At 34.4% G+C, this 23525-nt stretch overlaps 1 protein-coding gene across 2 annotated transcripts; it reads right to left on the bottom strand.

Moving 5' to 3' along the window:
• Positions 1–1346: 1346 nt before the first annotated feature.
• LOC111046081 (myrosinase 1) lies at positions 1347–21874 on the bottom strand. Of its 2 annotated transcripts, none has more exons than XM_022331571.2 (12): positions 21704–21874; positions 15963–16070; positions 14849–14982; positions 13593–13727; positions 11261–11383; positions 9288–9468; positions 7487–7581; positions 6633–6780; positions 5609–5757; positions 4197–4331; positions 3313–3419; positions 1347–2667 (listed from the first exon to the last, which is right to left on the bottom strand). In XM_022331571.2, exons 2-12 carry the CDS (start codon positions 16045–16047, stop codon positions 2538–2540), a joined length of 1422 nt encoding a protein of 473 aa, XP_022187263.2. In that variant the 5' UTR covers positions 16048–16070; positions 21704–21874; the 3' UTR covers positions 1347–2537. The 2 variants fall into 2 exon arrangements, with proteins under 2 accessions (XP_022187263.2, XP_039276744.1); XM_039420810.1 differs by lacking the exon at positions 21704–21874 and adding an exon at positions 17357–17491.
• Positions 21875–23525: the final 1651 nt, after the last annotated feature.

Here is a 23525-nt window from a genome sequence, read left to right as displayed (position 1 = left end):
TGTCCTTGATATTGATGATTTGGATTAAATCGGTTACAGAATTGGAGCGGGGCTGTAAAAGTTTTGAGCTTTTTGAAAAGTTTACAGCAATTTAATTTTAGTTCCAATTCGGCCGTATTCAGGAACTTTCTTATGTTCTTTGTACAAAGAAAGACAAAATAGTTTGTCTTCATCCTCCTCATTTTTATTAATGCTTTGCTCTCTTAGTAATATGCTTTTATTTAAAATATCTGTAAATTGTTGTTCGACTGGGTCTAGAGCTTTTCTTTTTTTACCTTTTGTAGCGGGAGTGTCGGAAGGTCTGATTTCCACATCTTCATTGTCTGCTTCATTTTCCTCAACTTGTGTATTTTGTGTGTCTTCTTCTTCCCAATTATTGATTGTTTCCTTATTCGATACACAACTTTCCAGAAACTGAAGACGTGTGATACACAACCTGGGCATCCATAATGAAGGCTTACTTTCCCTCAACGCCCGCTATGATGTCCGGATTCCGACCGCCCTGAGATGTCCGGATGTACGGTTCCCGGATGACACGATGACCCCGTCGTCGAAGATGACCAGAAACTGCGTTGACGACGGCATCGTGCCGCAGGACTCTCCCTTCATGGCTCCTGAAGCAGTTCTGCACACAATGCGCCGTTATTTCTGCCTGGTTACATTCTGCCCTGCAACGAGTGTCCGGTTGCAGGCAGCCACGTGAGGTCCGGACCTTTGAAGGCAGGGCGTTACACAACACTTGAACGTAGCCAGCAAAGTCCGTACCTGGGATGGCAGTCGTAGGAGAGACTAAGAGTCATAGTTACTCATAAACTGACGGACTTGCCGTTCCTTTCTGGGAATACCAGTTTGACTGCCCGACTACTAAATTCTGATGTAGCTCCTGAATTGCTTCCATATCTTTCTCTTCTCCCCCTTGGGGTATAGCAGTCTTTTTTCAATTTTTAATCTTCCGTCTCTTCCCAGACGTGTCCCATTATTAGAATATAGAGAGGGGAATATAGAGAGGAGGCCTCTCAGCACCCGCGGTAACCCTTCTCTTTTTCACGGCCGGGCTATGCCGGGTTCCTCCCAGTTGCCGTAAGGCTTTAAAAGGGCCGAGAGGGCACACAATATGGATGGATCAACAGTTTAAAGCCTATATTTATTCCAGACTCTCTAAAACATATGCCAATTATATCTCAGGACAAGCCTGAGATGCTGAAAAACAATTTTTATGAACCTGACCGGTTCATGAGAGTCTGTCGTCAAATTAATCTAAACATAAAAACGTTTACTGCATCACAAAGTCTCTCATTCGACCACCCATAGTTCATTCATAACTCTCTAATGCAATGATCCTTTTCCCCCCTATTTTATACTCTTTTTATATACTTTTCTCAACTACAAACCAATGCTTCATAACATACTCTTAATTCTTATCAAACTTCGCTTCGAGTCATAGTTATTCCCGCCGTTTACCCGCGCTTGCTTGAATTTTCAGTTTTGTCTCTTTTTCAAGGTCTACAAACTTTGGATTTGTTCTTCTTCATCCAATTATTTGCTGTCTTCATCACTGCTCTCAATCAAAGAAATTAAAACGTCATTTGGTGGCGTAGTATTTCGTAAGTTGAACTGGAGCATCAGCTATATTAGGTTATTTACGTGATTTAGAGACTTAAGACGCGATTTGGGGTGCTAGAGTAAATCTCTGTTTCTGGTATGAAAGCATATAGCAAACTATATGAAAGCATCCCTCAAGGCATCCCTCCCTGGACGTCTCGTTTTTTGTTACCTGGAGATGTAGGGTGGCCTCCTCAGTCATTTGATCTGCTACTTTGTAAATATTTTTTGGGCTACATAAGAGCTCGTGAATACATCAACAAACATCAACGCGCTAAGAAAGTTAACAAAATAAATTCGAGCAATAATACTTGCAACGCCTCAGAGGACAACTTTTCACAACGTTAACAGGAGTGGATGGGCAAAAGTGGATGTCTTTTACAGATGTTATTTCTAGTACGTAACCAATGTTACAATTTTTCCTCTCTAATGATTAAAATTACAACATTAAAGGTACACACTTGAAGAAACAAATGGTGTTTTGTTTAAAAATAAGTGTGTAACTGCTATTTCAAATTATTGATACTTCCTTGCCCAACCCTTTATATGCTAGTATAATTATTGTATAGGTTAATTAATTTTCTATTAATATTATCCTTAAAATACAAAGTTTCAAATTATTTATACTTTTTTGTTGAGCCACACGTTTGTGCAGAGCTGAAGTGGGATTTAACATGCCATTGATATAATAATTGATACATTTTCAGAACAATTTTGTTGGAAAAGCATTATCGCGTTTGGCCGTAAATGCGTCGTCGACTAACAGATGACGAGTTCAAACAAAGAAGAGCAAATCGCTCAAGTTGAAAAGTAGTACGGCAACCTCACTATGCTCAGTCAAATAGGCATGAAATATGTGAATTGCATGTTCACTACAACTTCTTCAACCAAGCGTTCACACTTGTCTCTAACTCATTGATTACAGAAACTGATTTTTATAGTGTGTTCACATCTTCTGGAATAATCCTAGTTTCAACCAGTTTCTGGAAAAATTTTACGCTCTTTTTAGGAGTTCTTTTACGATCTGGACTAGTAAAGTCAACTTGGTAGATTCCAAAACGCTCTCTGAAACAGAAATGAATAGTTATATATTTTTTTTATAAAAATATAATTCATGTTGTGTTTTTATAATGCCAGTTCCCTTTGCCATTACTTGCAGGTACGAGCTATTCCTATTCTAGAGCATTGAAAATCTAAGATAGCCTACTTGTGATAATTTGTGCCACTGAGCTCTAGATGATTTTGGAACCAAACAAAAATAGTAGATAAACTCATAAACTCAATGGAGATGGCCATTATTTATTAATACATCATCCATCCATCTCAATTTTCACGGCGTGAAGAACTGATATTATTTTCATTTTAATAACTGGTATTATTCTACACAATAAAAACTGCACAAATACTGTATGAGTAACATTATTAGACTTAATAAATAAATGTTGTTAATCAGTTGAATAGTTAGTAAGTTAAGAGCATAAATAAAAATATAAATCTGAGTACCCTTTTTAAATTATTTCATCACGACATGTTTCGGCTACTAATGCCAAATCAACTTGAAAATGGCATTAGTAGCCGAAACATGTCGTGATGAAATAATTTGAAAAGAGTACTCAGATTTATATTTTTATTCATATTCAAAAGTACCCATAAAGAAAAAAAAATACAAGTTATGGGCATTATGAGTGAACATTTAATATATGTACTTAAGTGTAGCCTTTACACCATTCGAAATTATCCATAATAGACCAGGCAAAGTAGCCTATAACATTGCACTTATCTTCTTTGATTGATTTTGATAGTTCTTTTAGGTAACTCTGCAAAAAAAAAGAGTTGAATTATAAATTAAGACAAAATAATAATGGATGATTGAAAAAAAATTACGTATATGTACCTCAAAAACATACGAAAGTGGGATAGCCTACTTTGTTGTGTGAATGCTAATATTGAAATAGACATCTTTTCAATTTTTTTTCAGATTAACTTTTTAAAACATCTTGGTAAAGGTAATGGATTTTATAATAATAAAATCACCTTTATATAGTAAATCACCTCTAGTATTGATTACAATCACTATCATAACACCCATCCACTAATCAACTTATTTTTATAAAATATTTAATGGTTATTGAATGATGGACATTTTTTTTTCTTTCATCTTACGTAAACTTTGTGAGTCTTTTTTTTAACACGTTATAAGTAAATTCCCGACATAGATAATAACAATTCGAGTTGAAAAATTAATCAAAAGTATAGTTCAAACTTGAATGGATAAAATACAGGTTTTTCTTTCAAGCATTGGAATAATTGAATTAGATAATTTTCCAATAAGCTGCAAATTCACGCGATTAAAATCCTAGGCGTCAGTTTGGAGAATTTAAATTTTTTCATAAAACACTAATGAAGCACATTTAGCATAGCACACTCAATAACAGACTGATAGAAATTTTTCGAACAGTCCGCGGAGTAAGCATTTCAAATCGATTTGAAATTGGTATCATGGCCGGCCTCTGCTAAGCAGTTCACTCAATTTCCGTTCTGAGTAGATAGAAAGTTAATTATTGAAGTAGAAGGTAGTAGTGGAAGAAACTTACACTGTAATAGTTGATTCTGTCATCGTCGATCAATTCTCCCTTATCGCTGAATCCATTTTCAGTTACAATTATCGGTTTATCACCATACTCCCTCTTTATCCAGTTCACTAGATTTCTGAATCCCGAGGGTACAACCTAGAAGTAATTAAATTGTTAGAGATACAAACGTTCTAATATTCACACAGATCTATAACATTTAGAAAAATCACTGTCATTAAAAGAATGAGTTGAAATAGGTAAGAATCAATTACTTATTTCAATATAGGTCCATATTAAGAAATGAGATGATGATCGAAATGAACGAGTTTTGGAAATGAAGATGTTCAGGGCTAAAGCCTGTTTTCTTTTTTCTATAGTTGTAAAGATTAATAATAATTAATATAATAGAGAATGTAGAATTGATACATCGCCAGTTCGAGCCTTGAACCAGCTAACTTCGTTTTAAATAGCTGAATGGTTAGTCCAAGAACAATACATAGGCAATATAGACTTGGTGTTATAGTGTTGTGACTCTAAGTGAGGGAATGATTACATTGGAAAAATGTTATTTTGGTATAATTTCTATTGATTTAGCTCTACCCTGCCAGAAAATCTTCCTTCTACAAATAAGGCTAGGCACACACCAGTTGGTCAAGACAAGACAAGACATGATCAGACACAATACTTCACATGGTTGCTTATGACGCAACACACACTCATTAGTCATTGCAATTAGACATGTCTTCATAAGCAACTATGTGAAGTATTGTGACTGATCATGTCTTGTCTTGTCTTGATTAACTGGTGTGTGCCTAGCCTAAGGGTATAATCACATTCAATGTACGTATGTGCAAGTGCAAGCTAGATCATGCATGGCCAAGCGCGCAGATGAGAAACAACAAAAAGAGCCATAGAAACACGTTGTAACGTGCCTGTAGCTGCTCACACTGAAGCCACCAGCAAGTGAAGGCGTTCAGTGTGAGTGTTCCCATGGCTCTTTCCAGGATTTGTTTCTCATCTGCGCGCTTGGTCATGGATGTTCTTGCGTGCACTTGCACATACGTGCATTTAATGTGATTATACCCTCAGGTAAGGCACACACCAGTTAGTCAAGACAAGACTTGATCAGTCACAATACTTCACATAGTTGCTTATGAATACATGTCTAATTGCAATGACTAATCAGTGTGTGTTGCGTCATAAGCAACTATGTGTTGTATTGTGACTAATCGTGAGTAGTCTTGTCTTGACTAACTGGTGTGTGCCTAGCCTAATTTGTAGAAGGAAGATTTTCTGGCAGGGTAGAGCTAAATCAATAGAAATTATACCAAAATTAAATTTGTTGTTTGCCTAATTACGGGAGTCCAATAAGTTCCCGTTGAATTTCTTCAATTGTTTGCTACTAATTATTGTTGAGAGCTTTGAAAACTTGCCTTGAGCCATTCAGAGGCGGATCCCGGCCAAGCCGGGTCAATGGTCTTCACAATTCCCGAGTCGTACTCTACGGAAGGCACCTTTCCGAATTGGCCCTTGCTGGCATAGCGAGATGTGTAGTGGTTTAGACCGAAGAAATCCGAACTACCTGTCACAAAAATGTTCAACACACTCGTAAAATTCTCAAATGAAAATAATTTACACTGAAAATAAGCCGACAAAACGGTTTGTCGAACGATGTTCAGCGAACAGACATTTTTTGACGAATCGGTATGCGATGGAACCAGAAAAAATACAAAATCATTGAGAGAAACAAATAATATGAATAACAAATAATCATAGTCATATGGACAGTAAACCAGTGTAGTGAAAACGCAGCGCTCATGCGTATTCTGTTTGTTGTGCCGTGGTTCTGCTAAAAGCTAATATTGTAGATGCGATCACAATACACCCCAAAATGCAATTTGATAACACATATTCTTTCCGCCACTGGCTCACCAGTGTGCGATGCATTAAACTACATATTACGCCATACACTTGTCGTAAATTGTCAGCTCAGTGAGTGGCTAATTAAAGGCTGACCAGTGACGTAATGTTTCACATGTCTGATATGACTGTCAGACGCAATCCTGAACGAAGTTTTTGTCGCTTCGGCGTATTTCTGCAGACAAAAACCGCTGTACAAGTGAACAGAGAAGAATGTTAGTTTAAGGTTTGGTTTTTGTGTTGACGACTCTTTGTTGTTTATATCTTCGCTGCTCAGTTTGAGGTTAATTTAATTTCATATAATTTTTAGTGTTCAAATAGATTTTACTCATGAAAGCATGGTAGTGTTTGTGAGGTCTTTCAGGTCAGGTGTACTCGAAGACTGTTCGTCTGACAGTCGTATCGGACATACGAAACATAACATTAGTAGCCAATTTTTTGGGGCGTTTTTCGCTCCCAGTAGACCAAACCTTAAAAGTAACTTTACTGGAATCATAAGAATATTTCATCGAGAAACCAAAATCTTGTATAGCTTACCTCTGATTGATTCAATTTCTTCTTGTGTAAAGCTTGGCAACCTTGATTTAAATCGACCCTCTTTTTTGCTATTCTCATCAACTCTTTGTCGCATAACGCTTGGATAATCGCCCTCTTTACTGTAAATAGGATGTGCAAACCAACCCAACTAAAAAAAAAAATAATAAGGAAGTTTTCAGAGTCAAGTTTCCTGTTTCTTTAATTTTGATTTGCAGAAACATATTTGAAACTCCAAAGAATGTGTTCTAATTCACTCAATGAGAATCACGAATTCTCCATACAAGTAGGTCGATCTTTGAAACTTGACAGGCTAAAAAATAAGACAATATGAAAGACCTTCAATGGTAGGCTTTGTAAAAGACATAATAAGGATGTCCCAAACAAGATGGTCGGTTTTTAAATTAACACAGCTTCGATGATAACTCTTATTTTTTTACATTTCTGAGTTTTTTAAGTTATCCAATAATTTGAGAAATTAACAGGATGGTATTGTAAAGAGTTGCGAACAAGGCCTAAAGCTGAATCACGCCATCTTAAAGAGCGTCGGGGAGTTTGAGGTACAGAACCTGGTACAGTGTAAGTTTCCTGGATTAGCTGTCCTATAAAGACGCCCAGTAGATTTACTGACACTCAAGTCCTACATGAAGTGACCCATTGCATTATGGATAAGCATATAGCCATCAATCCAGAAAACAAATTACAGTAATAAAAAACCGACCATCATATTTGAGAAATTCTATATAAATGATAGTGAATTTCATAGTATAGAAAATTATAGAGATAGAAAGTTTCAACTGATAGAAAATCGAATGATAGAACAGCCCTAAGAAAATATTAAATAAAAAATAACTTACAAAGAATTGCATAGCAGTTTCGGCAGCTTCAACATCATCTGCAGATGTAGTTTTCGGAAAAAAATATTCCGAATTCAGAGTGATCCCGATAAGACCTAATGAACAAAAATGAAAGTGACATCATTCAATCAAAGCTTGTATTTTCTATACATTAATTATTTTTAGCATGCTCTACGAAAGTAGAAATTACAAATATTTTTTCAACTCTTATACTGAGGTGACAATTCTTTACCCTTCATATAATTTCTCTCCAGTAAATATAAATAACAATTAATTAGATATTGCTATTATATCTAGATTCTATTGAGAGTTGATAGGGAGAGTGCCTTCAAAGCTAGGGAATATTTTAGCTACACCACAAAGCGTGCCAACACTTGTAAAGACATCAATAATAATCCCACAAAAGAAAAATATATTTAAAAATTTACTTCAAATTAATTTGAATTTGAATCAATTTGCGTTTGATAAGAGTTTATGAAAATGAAAGAGAGAAGCACATCTTCTTGCAAAACAATAATGGTTTTTCGGAACCTACTTTCACACATCTGCATTTGCACACAAATTTAATTCCAATAGAAGCATTAGCTATCATTATGCACGTTATAAGCCTACTGTTGCTAATACTATTACTACTATTTGGTCATTTGTAATTTGAAATGGGAAATTTGTTTGAGAAGCTACCAATTCTAGTCGAGAAAGTATAAAATTACTGGAAATTGAGAGTTATTAATGGAATGATATAAATATTAAATACTAATATTAGGCTACAAGGAACAGAAATTGTTTCACAAACCTATTATTTTTTCAGTTGGAAGCGTAATTCATTTTCTTGTATTATCTTAGTATCTTCTCATTCACAGCCGAAAACTGAAATTCATTTAAATATCATTACAGTACAGGGTGATTATAAAATTACTTCACAACTTTGAAAGCACATAAATATTCATGTTTAAATACTGAAATTTCTTACAGAATCGAGAAAGGTGTCATTTTTTACAAAACACTTCAAGTTTAAGGTGTGGGTGTTATTATGTTTCGATGTGACAGCCGTTGGTAATGCGACATACATCCCACCGGTAATGGATTTCTTGCCACACTAGTATCTTGCATATCAGACGTAAATTGTGCATCCGTGGCTATCCGAATGTGATCCGATTTCGGAGGTCATTAAGATTGTCTGGTACAGGTGGAACATAAACCTTATCCTTAATGAAACCTCAATTGCATGGTCACCTCGCTCACCGGATTTAAAACCGATGGATTTCTTCCTGTGGGGTTTCATTAAGGATAAGGTTTATGTTCCGCCTCTACCAAACAATCTTAATGACCTCCAAAATCGGATCGCTACAGTTGCACAAGTTACGACTGATATGCTGGTACGAGTGTGGCAAGAAATCGATTACTGGTGGGATGTATGTCGCATTACCATCGGCTGTCACATCGAAACATAATAACATCCACACCTTAAACTTGAAGTGTTTTGTAACAAAATGACACCTATCTCAATTATGTAAGAAATTTCAGTATTTAAACATAAATATTTATGTGCTTTCAAAGTTGTAAAGTCCTTTTATTTTTATTTATTTTTAATATTACTAAGTAACTAAATAACTAATACTCTTCCAACTCTGAACAACTATAATTTTAAATAAAGAAATAAAATTAGTACCTACTTTCTGAAATTGTTACTTTGTGAAAAGTAATGCTAGTGGTGTAAATATTTCAGTATATACTGCTGTGAAAAACATAAATATAGTTTGTTCTGTGCTTTGTGACATAGGTACAGCTTGATCAGACTTACCCTGTTGCTCATTTCGAAATAGCTTGTCATAGAGATGGTAGGCCTTAGCGTGGGCCCTGATGAGGGTGTGCGCGGCCAAGTACTCAGCCACTCCGTGGTAGTTGACGAACGGAGCGTAATCGGCCGACCCGTAGCCGTGAACCACCTCAAACGGCTCGTTCAAAGTCAACCACAGCTTCACCTGCAAACCAATTCATCATCAATTGTATTGAATTGAAAGTATATTTGTATTAGATCAAAGTTTCAATTTAGATAACAAAAAGAAAACCTATTCTTCTGCACAAAGTGATATCCAATGGTATAGGTCGTTCATGTTCCAAATTTAAAGCCAATTTTTTGTTATATCAGGCCGATTACTGTTGACTACTGTCCATTATTATTGTTTTGGCCGGATGGGAGTGTGAGAACGACAGAGTAGGAGAGACTATTAGTGGCACACATAGCTTCACAAAAAATAACTACTAGGATTATCGGCTTGAGTTAATAATGGAATTTGGAACATGTACGCCCTACACCGTGGAATATCTTTTTATGCTATTTATTTTCTATGGTATTGCTAAGGTCAAGCTAGTACTTGATCTGTGTTCAGTACTGAAGTCCATACGGAAAATTTAACGGTCATTATTTATTTTGAATAACTAACACTAAACAATCATAATTCAAACAACACTAACACTAAACAACTTAAGTCAATTAGCAAAAGTGTTCATGGAGGAAGCAGGGAAAATTGGACTGAAAGTAAATAATACAAAAACGAAATATGTACTTTTCACAAGAAATCGAGATAACAGAGACCAAGGTTCTCTCCAAGTGAAAGGTCAATACTTTGAAAAAGTAGACACTTTTAAGTATTTAGGCGTTGTAATTTCTGAACAAAACACAGAAGTAACAGAAATACAGAATAGGCTAAACCTTGCAAACATATGTTTCTATGCATGCAACAAACTTATGTCATCAAAATTTTCAACACATACTACGAAAATTAAAATCTATAAAACCATTATCAGTCCAATGTTGCTCTACGGTGCTGAGACATGGATGGAAGTTAGATAGAAGCGAGGAAAGGAAATTAATTGTATTTGAGAACAAGGTCATTAGAAAAATCTATCGACCTATAAATGAGGGAGGAGAGTGGAGGAGGAGACACAACAGAGAGCTTCGAGACCTTTATAGGGAGCCAGATGTAATATGCGAGTTCAAGTGTAGAAGGATCAGATTAGCTGGGCATGTTTTGAGAAGAAAAGAGGACAGCAATCTCAATCGACTGTTGAAAAGAAATCCAGAAAGACGACGACCGAGAGGAAGACTACGACGGAAATGGTGGAGGCAAGTGAAGGCCGATATTGAGAGAATTGGAGCAACCAAGGAGGACGCGGAGAATCGAGAGAGGTGGAGAGACTTTGTTGGTACGGCTAAATATCTACTTAGATATTATGTATGGCCATGGCAGTGAGTAAGAAAGTAACACCAAACAATCACCCGTTTGTGAAAATGAGTATTACTATTTTTATGTACAATTAAAACAAGTTTTTGTTAAACTTTCTTTTTTGTTGTTGGTAGTGTGGCGAAATATGTCGTAATTGACCCGTGAAATTAATCACGATTAAAATTTAACCGGCTTTTGTGCAACCGGCACGTAGACAATTGAAATGGAGGTAGTTTTAATAATAACAATCTGTATAAAGGTAATCTGTACAATCTATGTACAATGCAACTGTAGTGAACCATTCCTTTCAGACCACAAACTATTTGAATTAGCACAATGTGATAGTCTTTTATTTATTTATTAATGATGACTAATTGTTTGAAATTTTGCAGCAAAGTTTGTAAAATTGGTATTGCTTTTATTATGTATTTCTAAGTTGTTGTATTATTTTTATTTTTTCCAATAAAACTTCCATAATATTTGTTATTGAACTAAATATCTTGTATTCCATCCTTGAAGTGACCTTCACAAGAAAGATAAAACAGACCTTTTTACCAAATTTGATGAAAAGAATGCGAGCATAGGCCTCAAAGAAATCAGCTAGAACTGGGTTAGTCCAGCCTCCGATCTTATCGAGAGGTTCCGGTAGATCCCAGTGGTACATAGTAACCTGCAAAGAAGTTTATGACAATAGAATAAATAAGCTTTGATTTTTTCAACGAAAAAACATGATTACGGTATATTAGTGTGGTTATTGATGGGGAGATACTTTATGGAAAGTGAATCCACGATTCATTATAATTTTATCTATAATTGGAAGAAACTCCAATTCTTGAAAGGGAAGAAATTTACCTACAAGTACCTTACTTGTAAAATTCTAAATTTTTAAATTATTCAACAAATTCATTCGCGCTTAAAATAATAATAGTTCAACTTCTAATATTGGAACGTAATGTGGACAAAAATCGGAACATACAACCGGAACCTCGTGAATACACACATCTGACAACAAATAAGATGAAGGAGTTTGATGATTTAAATTTGATAAACTATCCTCATATTTGCATGATATGAAACTTTACATTTCGTAGTCTTTATTCTGAAAATGTTATATAGCTACAATAATTCCTAATTTATATAAAACTTATTGTATACAATAGTATTTGAATATCCACATTATTCCAAATTTTTACTTTACTTGCCCTATTACCATAGGTAAGGAAAGTATTGCTTTCCGAAAAAAATTAAGGTACCCCAGTTTCTAAATTTCTATACGTTGCAAGGTCCCTTGAGTCCAAAAAAGTGGTTTTTGGGTATTGGTGTGTGTGTGTGTGTGTGTGTGTGTGTGTGTGTGTGTGTGTGTGTGTGTGTGTGTGTGTGTGTGTATGAGTGTATGTGCGTCTGTGTACACGATATCTCATCTCCCAATTAACGGAATGACTTGAAATTTGGAACGTATGGCCCTTACAATATGAGGATCCGACACGAACAATTTCGATCAAATGCGATTCAAGATGGCGGCTAAAATGTTGTCAAAAACAGGGTTTTTCGCGATTTTCTCGAAAACGGCTCCAACGATTTTGATTAAAGCTATACGTGAAATAGTCATCGATAAGCTCTATCAACTGCCACAAGTCTCATATCTGTAAAAATTCCAGGAGTTCCGCCCCATCTATGCAGAGTTTGATTTTAGATTCTCAAGTATCAGGCTTCAGATACAATTTATACAAAAAATTCTAAGTGGAAAAGATTAAGCATGAAAATATCTATAATTAATGTTCAGTAACGTTTTCACTTAAAATTGAAAATGAGCTCGAAATTCGAGAAAATGTTATTATTTCAATTGCAAACTGTTGGCAACTGTTGATTCTATTGAATCATTCACTATGAAGAAATAGCAGACTTCGTGTGTCTCCAGTGTTATTGTCTTGTCACCAGCTGTCTTGGATCTTTGAATAGTAAACTTTTAAGCGCGGGAACACTAGCGTCAGGTGATAAATTTTCATAACGACAAGGAAAGTTGTGTGAGTGCGCCACACCATTTTTAACATTTATAAATAGGATATAGGATATACTACTGACACCTTTTTATAATATACTTATAAGTATTATATTCTACCTTTAATAACTAACTAAACTTTATAACTAGAATTTTATACATGTTTTAGAAAAGAATATTATGATCACCCCGACACATATTATTATAGTGGGGCATCATAATTAGGACTAATGGAGTGATCCGTGGTCTAGTGGATAGAGTGCTTGCGTAGCAGCATAGAGATCCCGGGTTCAAACCCCACTGAGAGCCAAAAGTTTTTTAAACAGATCACTCCCGTGTTATCGGATGGGCACGTTAAACTGTCGGTCCCGGCTGAAGTATGACAGTCGTAAGGCCCATTGACGGCTTAAATTATATATTCAGGCGGTGGAACATTCCCGCAAGGAACTCCCCACCAACAAAAGCCATACGAATTTATTTATTTATTATTATTAGGACTAAGTTTATTATTAGCAACTTCTATATGCATATTATAATAATTATGTATTTGTTTTGTCAATAAACTCCTCTGGTTGCAATTCATTGGCAACCATAGAGATTATTATTATTATACACAATATTTTTTTTAATGAATAATTCAAAAGTAGGATTACTATAGCTATGCAAATAACCATGAGTTCATTTTAATGTTATAAAAATACTCAAATAAAACTAATGGAATAAACAAATTAAAAAACAGAAGAATTAACTTATAAGACAGTAATACAAATAATAATAGCAACAAAAACTCTTATTGAGTACAATTTCTAATACAACAAATGAGTTTCGTTGCGAGGCAGGGATACATAAAGTATATTATAATAATTATAATGATGCTCACCAATGGTTTAATTCCGTTAGCTAAGAGTTCATCAATGAGATTAGAGTAATACTTGACTCCTTCCTCATTGATAACAGAGTCATCACCTTTGGGAAGGATTCTCGACCAAGAAATTGAGAACCGGTAGGCGCTGAACTGTGAAAGCCACAACAATCTAGGTTATGCATTCCAATTACAAGAACCAAATAGAACAATGGAAAAATAAGTGAAACTTAGGTGTTAAATAAAACAAAGGATTTATTATTAACCAATCAACTGTATCTCAATTGGTATGACTGCAGATTTTCAATAGCATGCTATTCAGAGTGAGTCATATGTATGGGAACCCTTCAATAAATTGGAGACTGTTGTAGATAGGTTTTAGTTTTTACTTGAAACTTCAATCAGCAGCCGTTTTGGATACAAGAATCATAGAAATTTTTTATTGATGTCATCTTTCTTGTTTGAAAAAGGCCTTTAAAATGATGTACCACATAATGGGTGTTTACTTTTGAAATATTCTAGTTACAACCCCTAAGTCACCCTCTTATGAGTTGAAATTCATTTGTACGTCTAAAAGTAGAGTATTTGATCAATAACTTATCCTGAAAGTTACTGATGGTATTATCTACAACAGTCTTCAACTTATTGAAGTGTTCCCATACATATGACTCAATATGTTTTGCTCAATAATTCAAAACATAAATGACTATACTGAACCAAATGTTCCAGAATGATTGAAATGTAAGCAATGTATGTATTCTTCCATTATAATTATCTTAATAATAACTATTTTTTCATCATTAAATATTTATTTTGACCTGCCTATTTTATAAATCATAGTCCAATAGTGTTTTTATCGATGAGTTGAGTTACTTTCTCGCCTGAGAAATACTCATGAGAAATGGCATAGACTAATCTTGAAAATAATTTTAATACTTTTATTGGTGAAGAGACCTCTGCTGTATATTCTAATTACAGCAAAAACTAACCATGTTATCGGGAAAAATTGAAAGCCTACAGTGACAAACTGACAATGCCACTCAAGTCTAGCGATTAACTCAGTGAAAATATTGAACATAACAGAGAATTAAGTCCTGTCATTTCATACTCTTTGTAGTAATTTGTCGTGAGCTGCTAGATTTGAAAAAGCAATTAATTATTATTTATTTTAAAAATATACATATTTGAGAATGCCATGAACTCATTGCCAAAAATATGGAAAATATTTATTTCGATAAAAAGTGATAACAATAAATAAAACAAATTGCACCTACTCCAACAGCTTTTAACAGTTGTACATCTTCCTTGTATTTATGGTAGGAATCACAGGCGACATCGCCATTGGAACGATCACGAACCACATTCGGATACTTGTGAGTGTAGTAGTCCCAAATATTTTCGCCTTTTCCTATCCACACAAGTTTAATAAATAATACATTTCTTGAGAATAGAATGATGCAGGTATTTTTAAATCTATAAAAGTATGAAATTTGTAACTGAGAATCGGCACTAAACTTCTAGTTGAATCATGATGGACCAGCCAATTAATCATCAGCTAATAAGTTACTGAATTTGATAAATTGTCATAAAATTACCGAATGTGTACTGGTACGAAATACTGAGCCTACAGGGTCTATTTATGCGAATTATGTACAGTATAATTACTAGCATTTATTGAAAAAATAAAAATAGTACTAATAATTACAAACTATGGTTTAGGCTATTTGAAATTAATGGAGGTAAAAGTAAAACTGCACGATAGGTGGAAATTTGATATTTTTAATAATACTTAGTTGAAAGACCTTGAAATGTGAAGTGTTAATCTGCTGAAGAAACTCAAGTTTTGTGGGGGAAAATACAAATTGACACTAATAATGAAATGAAAAAATGAATTATTTATCAGAAATATTCATCATCATACAATTTTTTTGTAATAATACAATATACAAATTAAATAATCGAGAAAATAGTAATCATTGAAAATAACCTAATATCACTGGTTGATGGAAAATGTCCATACTAATTGGGATTTTTTGGAGGAAAAAATGATTTGTGATTCTACCTCATTGTTTCTTTATAAAATCGTTTCTCAAAACCTTACTTACTGTGTGACACAGCCTACTTGTATTCATAATTCTGCATTTTCAAAGAATGACAAATACATAAATGCTTACTAACTAAATCACACTCAAGAATGAATACTTTAGGACAAATTTACATGGATGAATGTGCATGAGTACAAATAAAATATGCATCCTATTGACAAAATGCATGTTATTAAATATAGAATGATTGGGCCGTGGAGACAGCTGCATTAGAAATTAAAAAAATCAAAGAAACGCGAACTAAGACTGAGAATTATTCGAAAAAATGAATCACAATACTCACCATCTTCATTCCAGGCTCCTTCAATCTGATAGGACGCTGAAGCAGCGCCTATCAGGAAGTCTTTTGGAAAATCCATGCCACTCATCTCTTCTCTTTCCAACTGAACATCTGTAAAAAGAAAAGTAATGTTGTATCAACATGTACAGTTATTATTTCATTGATAAGAGAATGTTACATTGTAGAGGGAAAGCTTCATTGATAAGAGAATGACAGAGCTGTACATATATGACTATATAACAGAAACTCATGATAACACATTGAAATAATTTGAAAAGGATGTAAAGATAATGACAGTGTAACTTCAACAATTGAGCATACGGCTGTTATGTAACATCATGAATTAAGCACAAGTTGATCAGTATTCAAAAGAGGGTTGCTCGGTTATTCAAAAATAGAATTCAAACAATCAACTGGTTAACTATGTCCTTCATAGTTTAATTAGACGGATAAACAATCATTACATCATAGAGAATAGAAAAGAAAGAATGTTACATTTTCCAAGTTTACACAATAAAATACAATAATTATTGAAACTACACATTTATGGCTTGATTAAATAAACGCCAGCAGCCGGATAAACCATCATTAATTTAGGAAAAAAACGCATTCGATTAGAAGTTTTCTAATTTCACAGAGATTACAGTTTACTCTAGTTCAAAATCACAGTGGGCTACTAACACCAGACAGACACGCAAAGAAGTGTATGTAGCAGCAGAGAGCACAGACCAGACACATCTATAAGACCAAATTACAATTACACCAAGGGCAACTTTTGTGTGTCGATTGATATGAACGAGGCCTTGCTGAAAACCACACAGTGACAATGTATTGAGAATGTTACTCCTATTACAATAATACTGTAGTAAGGTTATGTTATCGTTAGGTCATGTCAGATGCCTTGAAATTGATCAGTTGAGACCTGAAAACTCTGACACCAGACCTGAGCGAGCCAGGTCACTCGATATTATTATTATTACAACAATACTTTATTTTAACGTTATTTGTAAATGTGGAAAGGAAAGAACAAAAAATAGAAATTTTGTGCTATAACACTTGAACAGAATTTTGATAAGCTGGAGTAGAAGTGTCAAGTGGAAGTGAGTACGTAAGGTAACAGTCAAACAGAATCAGTCAAATTTTAAAATTCCCTTAAATCGCAGTTAAAGCTCCTATCGAATCATTGGTTGCTGATAAAAGAATACAACAAAACAAAGACCTCACATTTCATCACATTAATCAGTTATGAATGAATGTTCCCAGCTCGTATTTGAAAAGGGAATTGTCATAAAGGAGGTTTTCCAAATACTAGCTTAACATCTAACTCAAATAGTTTAACATATAGTAGCTCGTATTTAGTAAATACAAAAAAATTATTAAAAATAAAACCAACCAACCTTTTTTAATTAATCCTACTTTCTGTTCGGAACTTGACACTAAAATTAAAATATGAAATGAATACAAACAAAGTTTTAGTAAACGTGGTTTCATTGTGAAGGTATCAACTAGTGTCAACGAATTATTGTAATTTTTTCTATATATTATGATGAATAATTCCTTACTATACTAGAAAACCTGAAACTGGAGCTGCACAACACTAAAAATTGTTGCTAAGACTTACTTTATTCGACTAACTAGAAATTAGTTATGTCAAGTGAAAACGGAATATTGCCTTGAAAAAATACCAAATAGACATTTCACCAAACGAATTATGTCATTAAAATGAATAATTATGTATAATGATAAAATGCCCTGACAGCCGGAATACCCATTGCTTGTCAAACAAAAAGCCCAAATTATATTTCTAGCAATATTCAGATACGGTACCTATACATTAAACATATTCGTTCAAACAGGAAAAATACTCAATCAACTTGAAATATTAAATAATAGAGTTATGTCATCAGTCACCAAGTAGACAAAGAATAAGTAAGATAAAACAATAACTAACTTATAATAACAAGTTATGTCATAGGTTACCAAATAGACAAAGTATAAGTAAATAAGTAAGATAAAACCATTAACAAACTTAATTTATATAATAAATTATGAAATAATATTTACAAAATTAATTAAAATATTATGTAAGCTATTTTCAAAGCGTTTCGTTGAATGAGTCAATAACTGCGGCAATGTAAACGCTAATGCAGAAATTGGTCAATAGAAGACATGGGATGTGAATCAGTTGAAGTTTCTAGAAAGAGTGGCTCCATTTTGAGCTAACAGAGATTGATCAACTGAGACAACAGAAATTTTCCTGAGAATAAGAAACACTACTTTGTTTTTTAATGAGAAATTCAATTTCATTTAAATTTCCGATGATTGAAGATATCACTTCTCTAGTCAAATAATATCAAGGTTTGAAGGCTACCTGAGCATTTTCAAACTTGCTGAGTGACCACTTTTTTCTGCATATCTATTAATAACCCCTCATTTTATAGGATTCAAAGGTAGATAATAGAAGATAATTCCAAATCTTACTTTTCCAACAGCCTTTCTTACTATAAGAGGAGAAAATTATTGTTCTTTCACTAATATTATGCGTTTTTAAAAAATAAAATAGCAGATTTGAAAGAAAATGTACTTTTTACTAAGTTTAATTCTTGTTAGTTTCAGAAAAGAATGCTATCTTATCTCCATGGTTTCAGATTCTAGAGTACCGGAGTGAAACTTATATAGTTGCACTAGTTTATTAATCAGTGTTATAAACGAATATAAAATATTTCATGTATAGAGCTACAAGAAACATGAAAAAAGTAGCAACTCTCCAATATTGATAAATATTCCATGAATTAGCAAAATCATACTTTAGCTTATCGTGGGTTATTAATCATAACGACAACAGAAATACAAAGAATTTGGTAATAAAACCGGTAGCCAACAGGATAGTTATTTCAGTTCATATCATGAAAAATTCAATGATTCATTGCATGATCGTATAAATCAAAGGTCAAGAGCATTAAAAAGAGATCAATAACAAATGTTTGTTCTTAAATTTGATAATTACTTTATACTTTATGATATTATCATATATTATTGCTCACCCTGACAAAGAAAACACAGAGTGCCTTTGAGGGTGGAGGAGCCACATTAACTCTCACTATGTGTGACTTACGTAAGGCATTATAGTGAGGTCCACGTTATAATGACAGTATTTGTTCAACTTTGGTTTTGCTGTCCATGTCAATCAATCGACAAACCCGGTGGTACTATCCTTTTCTAAGTCCACAACGATGCCAATTATGTTTTTGACAGTGTAGAAATATAATTAATTAATGCAGAGAATCGGCATCGCTATTCTCCTATCTTTATCCACTGCCATTATAACGTGGACCTCACTATAGATTACGTGCCGCATGGACCGGATATTGACTGCCGAACTTGGGGAAGTATTGCGTGAGAGGGACTGTGCTGAAAACTATCTGCATAATAGAATACAAGCCGACTCACTGAAGGGAGATACCTCGAGGACATGAGTTGAGCACGATATTCACAGTATTCCGCAGGGCTCAGTGATAGTAGGACCAATACTTTTCATTCTTCTTATGAGTTGTAATAATTACAATATTCCCACAACTATTAGTCAGGAGTCCCAGACCCTCGTGATAAAAACTGGTTAAAACAGGCTGAACGAAGAAATTTGCTCCCTGAGGTCGATCACAGGTGGAACCTGATCCAGTAAGGCTGCTCGGCTTCTGGCTGGATAGGAGGATGAGATGGATTTACCATGTGTCTGAAGTTTGTCGGAAGTTGTCCAGGGTGATATAGGTACCTACTAAAACAGCTTAGACACATTTTAGCCAGGGAGAGTCTGGTGATGGCATACCACTAAATTTTTTACAGACAAGCTGTGAAGGATGTGCTACTCCTCTGAAATGAACACCCTACTTTAGTGAGGTATAATGGCAGTATTTGATTAACAATGGTGTTGCTATCATTGTCCATCATTCGACAAAGCAGATAGCACTATCCACTTCTATCTCTGCAACGTAAGAGTAAAACAGTTAGATTTAAGAGCGTTCGAGAGTTGTATCCAAGCACTTGAAAAGCAAGGCGTACTACAGTGTTAGTGAATATATAAGTGATGATTTGTCGGAAATGCTGTCTTGCTAAACATTCCTTAAGTATTTTTTTTTGTTTTGTGTATTGTATTTTATGTTTTTGACGCCATCGATCTCATATTATGGGTAAAGGATGCAGATTTAGGTATAAGGTATACCTAAGGTACGTTGCCAGGACGTTTTCTAACAATCTAGAAATATAATCAATTATTATGAGTTATCGAGATATTTAATATCAATTATGAAAAAACTATTATTAAATCATTGAAAAATATAATTTATTTGCAAATAAAATACAATTCATTAATTTTTACAAGGATGAAAAGTTGATATATTTTTCACTGATACATATCAGCTTCGTATCTTCTACAGGAGGCAGTGACAAGGTAGAGAATCGTCAACGCTGTTCTCCTATCTTTCTCCACTACCATTACAAATGGACCTCACTATTGCTGGGCGCGTGGACCACTGCAAACCGCTTTTCAGGAAAATGGGGATCTTTCCATCTACAGCTAGTACGAGACGTGCTGTCTCGCGCAAATAAAGGACAACCAGGAAGTCTGGACTAGAAGAGATTAAATACAGAATACATGCCGGGCAACTGACCTTGAGGCCTCCCATACCAGGTTTAGCAGCACATAAACTATACTATACATCAATAGAAAACTAGCGACAGAGTTTTTCAACAAGTTACCCAGTGAATTGAGGAATACACAACATGGAAAAATTAGCATTTTATGTTATTTTGCTTCTTATAAATTTTGATTTGTTTTTAAACTAATTTGACCAGTGAAGTAGCTTGATTAGAGGTGACTTTGGTTAGTGGTTCACTACGCTAACTTACATGCGGCCAAAGTGTAAATCAATGGTCATTGGTCTAGGCCTACTCTAGACTTACATCAAGATCAAGTGGGCACCTACTTTTCGCATATCCCGTGAGGTGTGACACGCGAGCTACTACCCATAGTCGACAGGCGAGTTTCACAGTGGAGTTCAACCTGCATTGTAGTGGAACCACCCCAATTGACCGTGCACCTCGGTCGGGGCACTGCGTAGTTCCGGCGGTACGTGGGCCTGGTCGAGGCCCGAATATATTCTCTAACTCGTCTACAGACGAGGAAACATACCCGGGATGCGAGTGTTTTGGAAAGACTAAACGCAACCAGCAACATTCAGTCCTATTGCTCTTTCCAGATTTTGTTCCTCATCCGCGTGATTGGTCATGCACTAATTGCACTTGCACATAATTATATGCCTTCAATGTGACACGCTATGAACATAATTATGAACACATGCATTTCGCTTTTAATCAGATAGTACTAACACAGAATATGGATACTGTGGTACAAAGCTTATTATATCTGTAGGTATCCTAATGTTTCTGTACTGAATTTACAGATATAAATAAGTTATAAACATCAGCTGATGGAAAGTTAAATAGTGGAATGCGCGTGTTCCTGGCGCGTAAGTCTGTAGGCACCTTTAATGAAAATAGCTTATAACCTAAATACATTTATAAAATTTTTATTAATAATTATCACTAACTGATTAGAAAAAATTAAGTATTTTACGATGAATAGTTACAAATTTCAAATTACGAATGCAACTCTTAAATTTTCAAAATTGTTTTACAATATAGGCTAACGGGGCTAACTCAAGTTGGTTATAATTCGTCATACTTACCAATACAGAATAACGTATTTAAAAACGTGTCATTAGGCAGTAGAGTTTGAAATAAATGGTAAATTACTTATCTAAAGAAATAAAGATAATAATTATACATGTTTATGTTATCGTTTACTGATAACATAACCTAAAATCCGGTGGCGGTGGTTGCAAAGAGGATCCTTCTTCCGTCGGTGGTTGCCGGAAAAAATACGATCTACGAAATGACGTACAAAGTGGGTCGACGACAAACTCAATGCAATCTCAAGGCCCGCCACCAGAACCTCTTAAATAGTAGGTATTACACAAAGAATTTATAATAATATTCACATAGAAGAAGTAATGTCATAGATGAAGGATAAGTAAGTTTGATTTTAGATTTCCAATTAACAGGCTTCAGATACAATTCGAACTAAAAATTTTAAATGGAAAAGTTTAAGCTTGGAAATCTCTACAAATTAATGTCCAGTATCATTTTTAACTTATATTGAAAATAAGCTCGAAATTCGAGAAATGTGATTATTCAAATAATGCAAACTTAATGAGAGAGGCAACAACTGTTGATTCCAATGTACCTAGAATGTATTCTAGGTAACTTGGTTGATTCTATTAAATTAAATCATTCAGTGGAAGAGATAGCAGAATTGATCTCGTCAGCTGATTGATTTTAAGAATATATTGGAAATTTTCATAACGGCAAGGACAGATGTGTGAGTGCGCCACACCAGATGTTTCCCTATTTCAATTATCATCGATTTCATCCTATTATGGAAACACTTACCTCATAGCTAGAGCTTGTGTCTTTTCACCTTCTGTCCATGTACTATTTTTTTTATCTGCATGTGACAGTTGCACACAAAATCCGACACCTTCTCAGGTGTCGGAATATTTTTTTGACAGCTTCCATGATAATATTATTGTTAATTGCCCTTGGTTTGCTTGCAATATTTCTCAGTTTTCGTTGAAGCTGCTGGTTCAGCTTTCTCGCTGACAATAGCTTCATTTGCAATCTCTTTTTTGCAGGTGTAGGTATTTTTGATTCCCTAAATGGAGTCAACTTACGACCTTTAATACTCCTGAGAGTATTTTTTTATCGGGGGTTGGGAACAATGCCCTACAAGAGTTGCTTTCTGTTGTATATAGATAGTTGATAGATAGATAGATAGATAGATAGATAGATAGATGACCCCTCAAGCAAAGTATCACAATCTGGGAACCTGACATAGTGGAAATGTTTATTGTCCACTTGACAAACTGAAAACTTGATGGGTACTGAAATCGTGAAGAACTGAAACAGGCCTATGACCATCTTCGATGAACTGAGATCCTATATGGAAAATGTCAAGTTAAGTAGTTCAGAAGTGATGACACCTGATTCATGAATATTTTTTTTCCCATATTTGTATAAGCCAATTCTTTTCATCATAATATTACAGATAACGGAGAGAATGTCTACTTCCTATTGGTAGTTTAATTAATAATTATCTTTATCAATGTCAAGATATTCAGAGCAGAACACCCAATAAAGTGATATTCAAGAGAAAAACTGATTTTTGCAATGTTTTCAATTTCATAGAAAAAAAATCCTTTTTATTCTTCAATTCTAAATTTTTCTCAGCACTACCTGAATATCAAGGATGATATTCTACAAGCAGTTATGTGGTTCAATTGAAAACTTATAACTTATATACAATATATATATATATATATATAATGTTATTTCCATTCAAAGTCATAGAATTAAATTCTGGCTCATAATTCTATATAGCATCCTAAAAGTAGTAATTTTGTGGAGCTTGTAACAAATTTGAAGGTTTGTAATTCATATTACTGTAATATA

This window comes from Nilaparvata lugens, chromosome 2 (assembly GCF_014356525.2).
Source record: "Nilaparvata lugens isolate BPH chromosome 2, ASM1435652v1, whole genome shotgun sequence".
In the NCBI taxonomy this organism is placed as follows: Eukaryota; Metazoa; Arthropoda; class Insecta; order Hemiptera; family Delphacidae; genus Nilaparvata; species Nilaparvata lugens.
This window is presented reverse-complemented; position numbering and strand designations above follow the sequence as displayed.

Coding starts and splice junctions, on each gene's coding strand:
- LOC111046081 (XM_039420810.1), bottom strand. CDS start 17,450: ATGAAACCACGTTTACTAAAACTTTGTTTGTATTCATTTCATATTTTA. Junction 11,384..13,592: donor CTAACGGAATTAAACCATTG/GTGAGCATCATT, acceptor ACTTCTTTGCAG/GTTACTATGTACCACTGGGA. Junction 4,332..5,608: donor CCGCCTCTGAATGGCTCAAG/GCAAGTTTTCAA, acceptor AATTACTTCTAG/GTTGTACCCTCGGGATTCAG.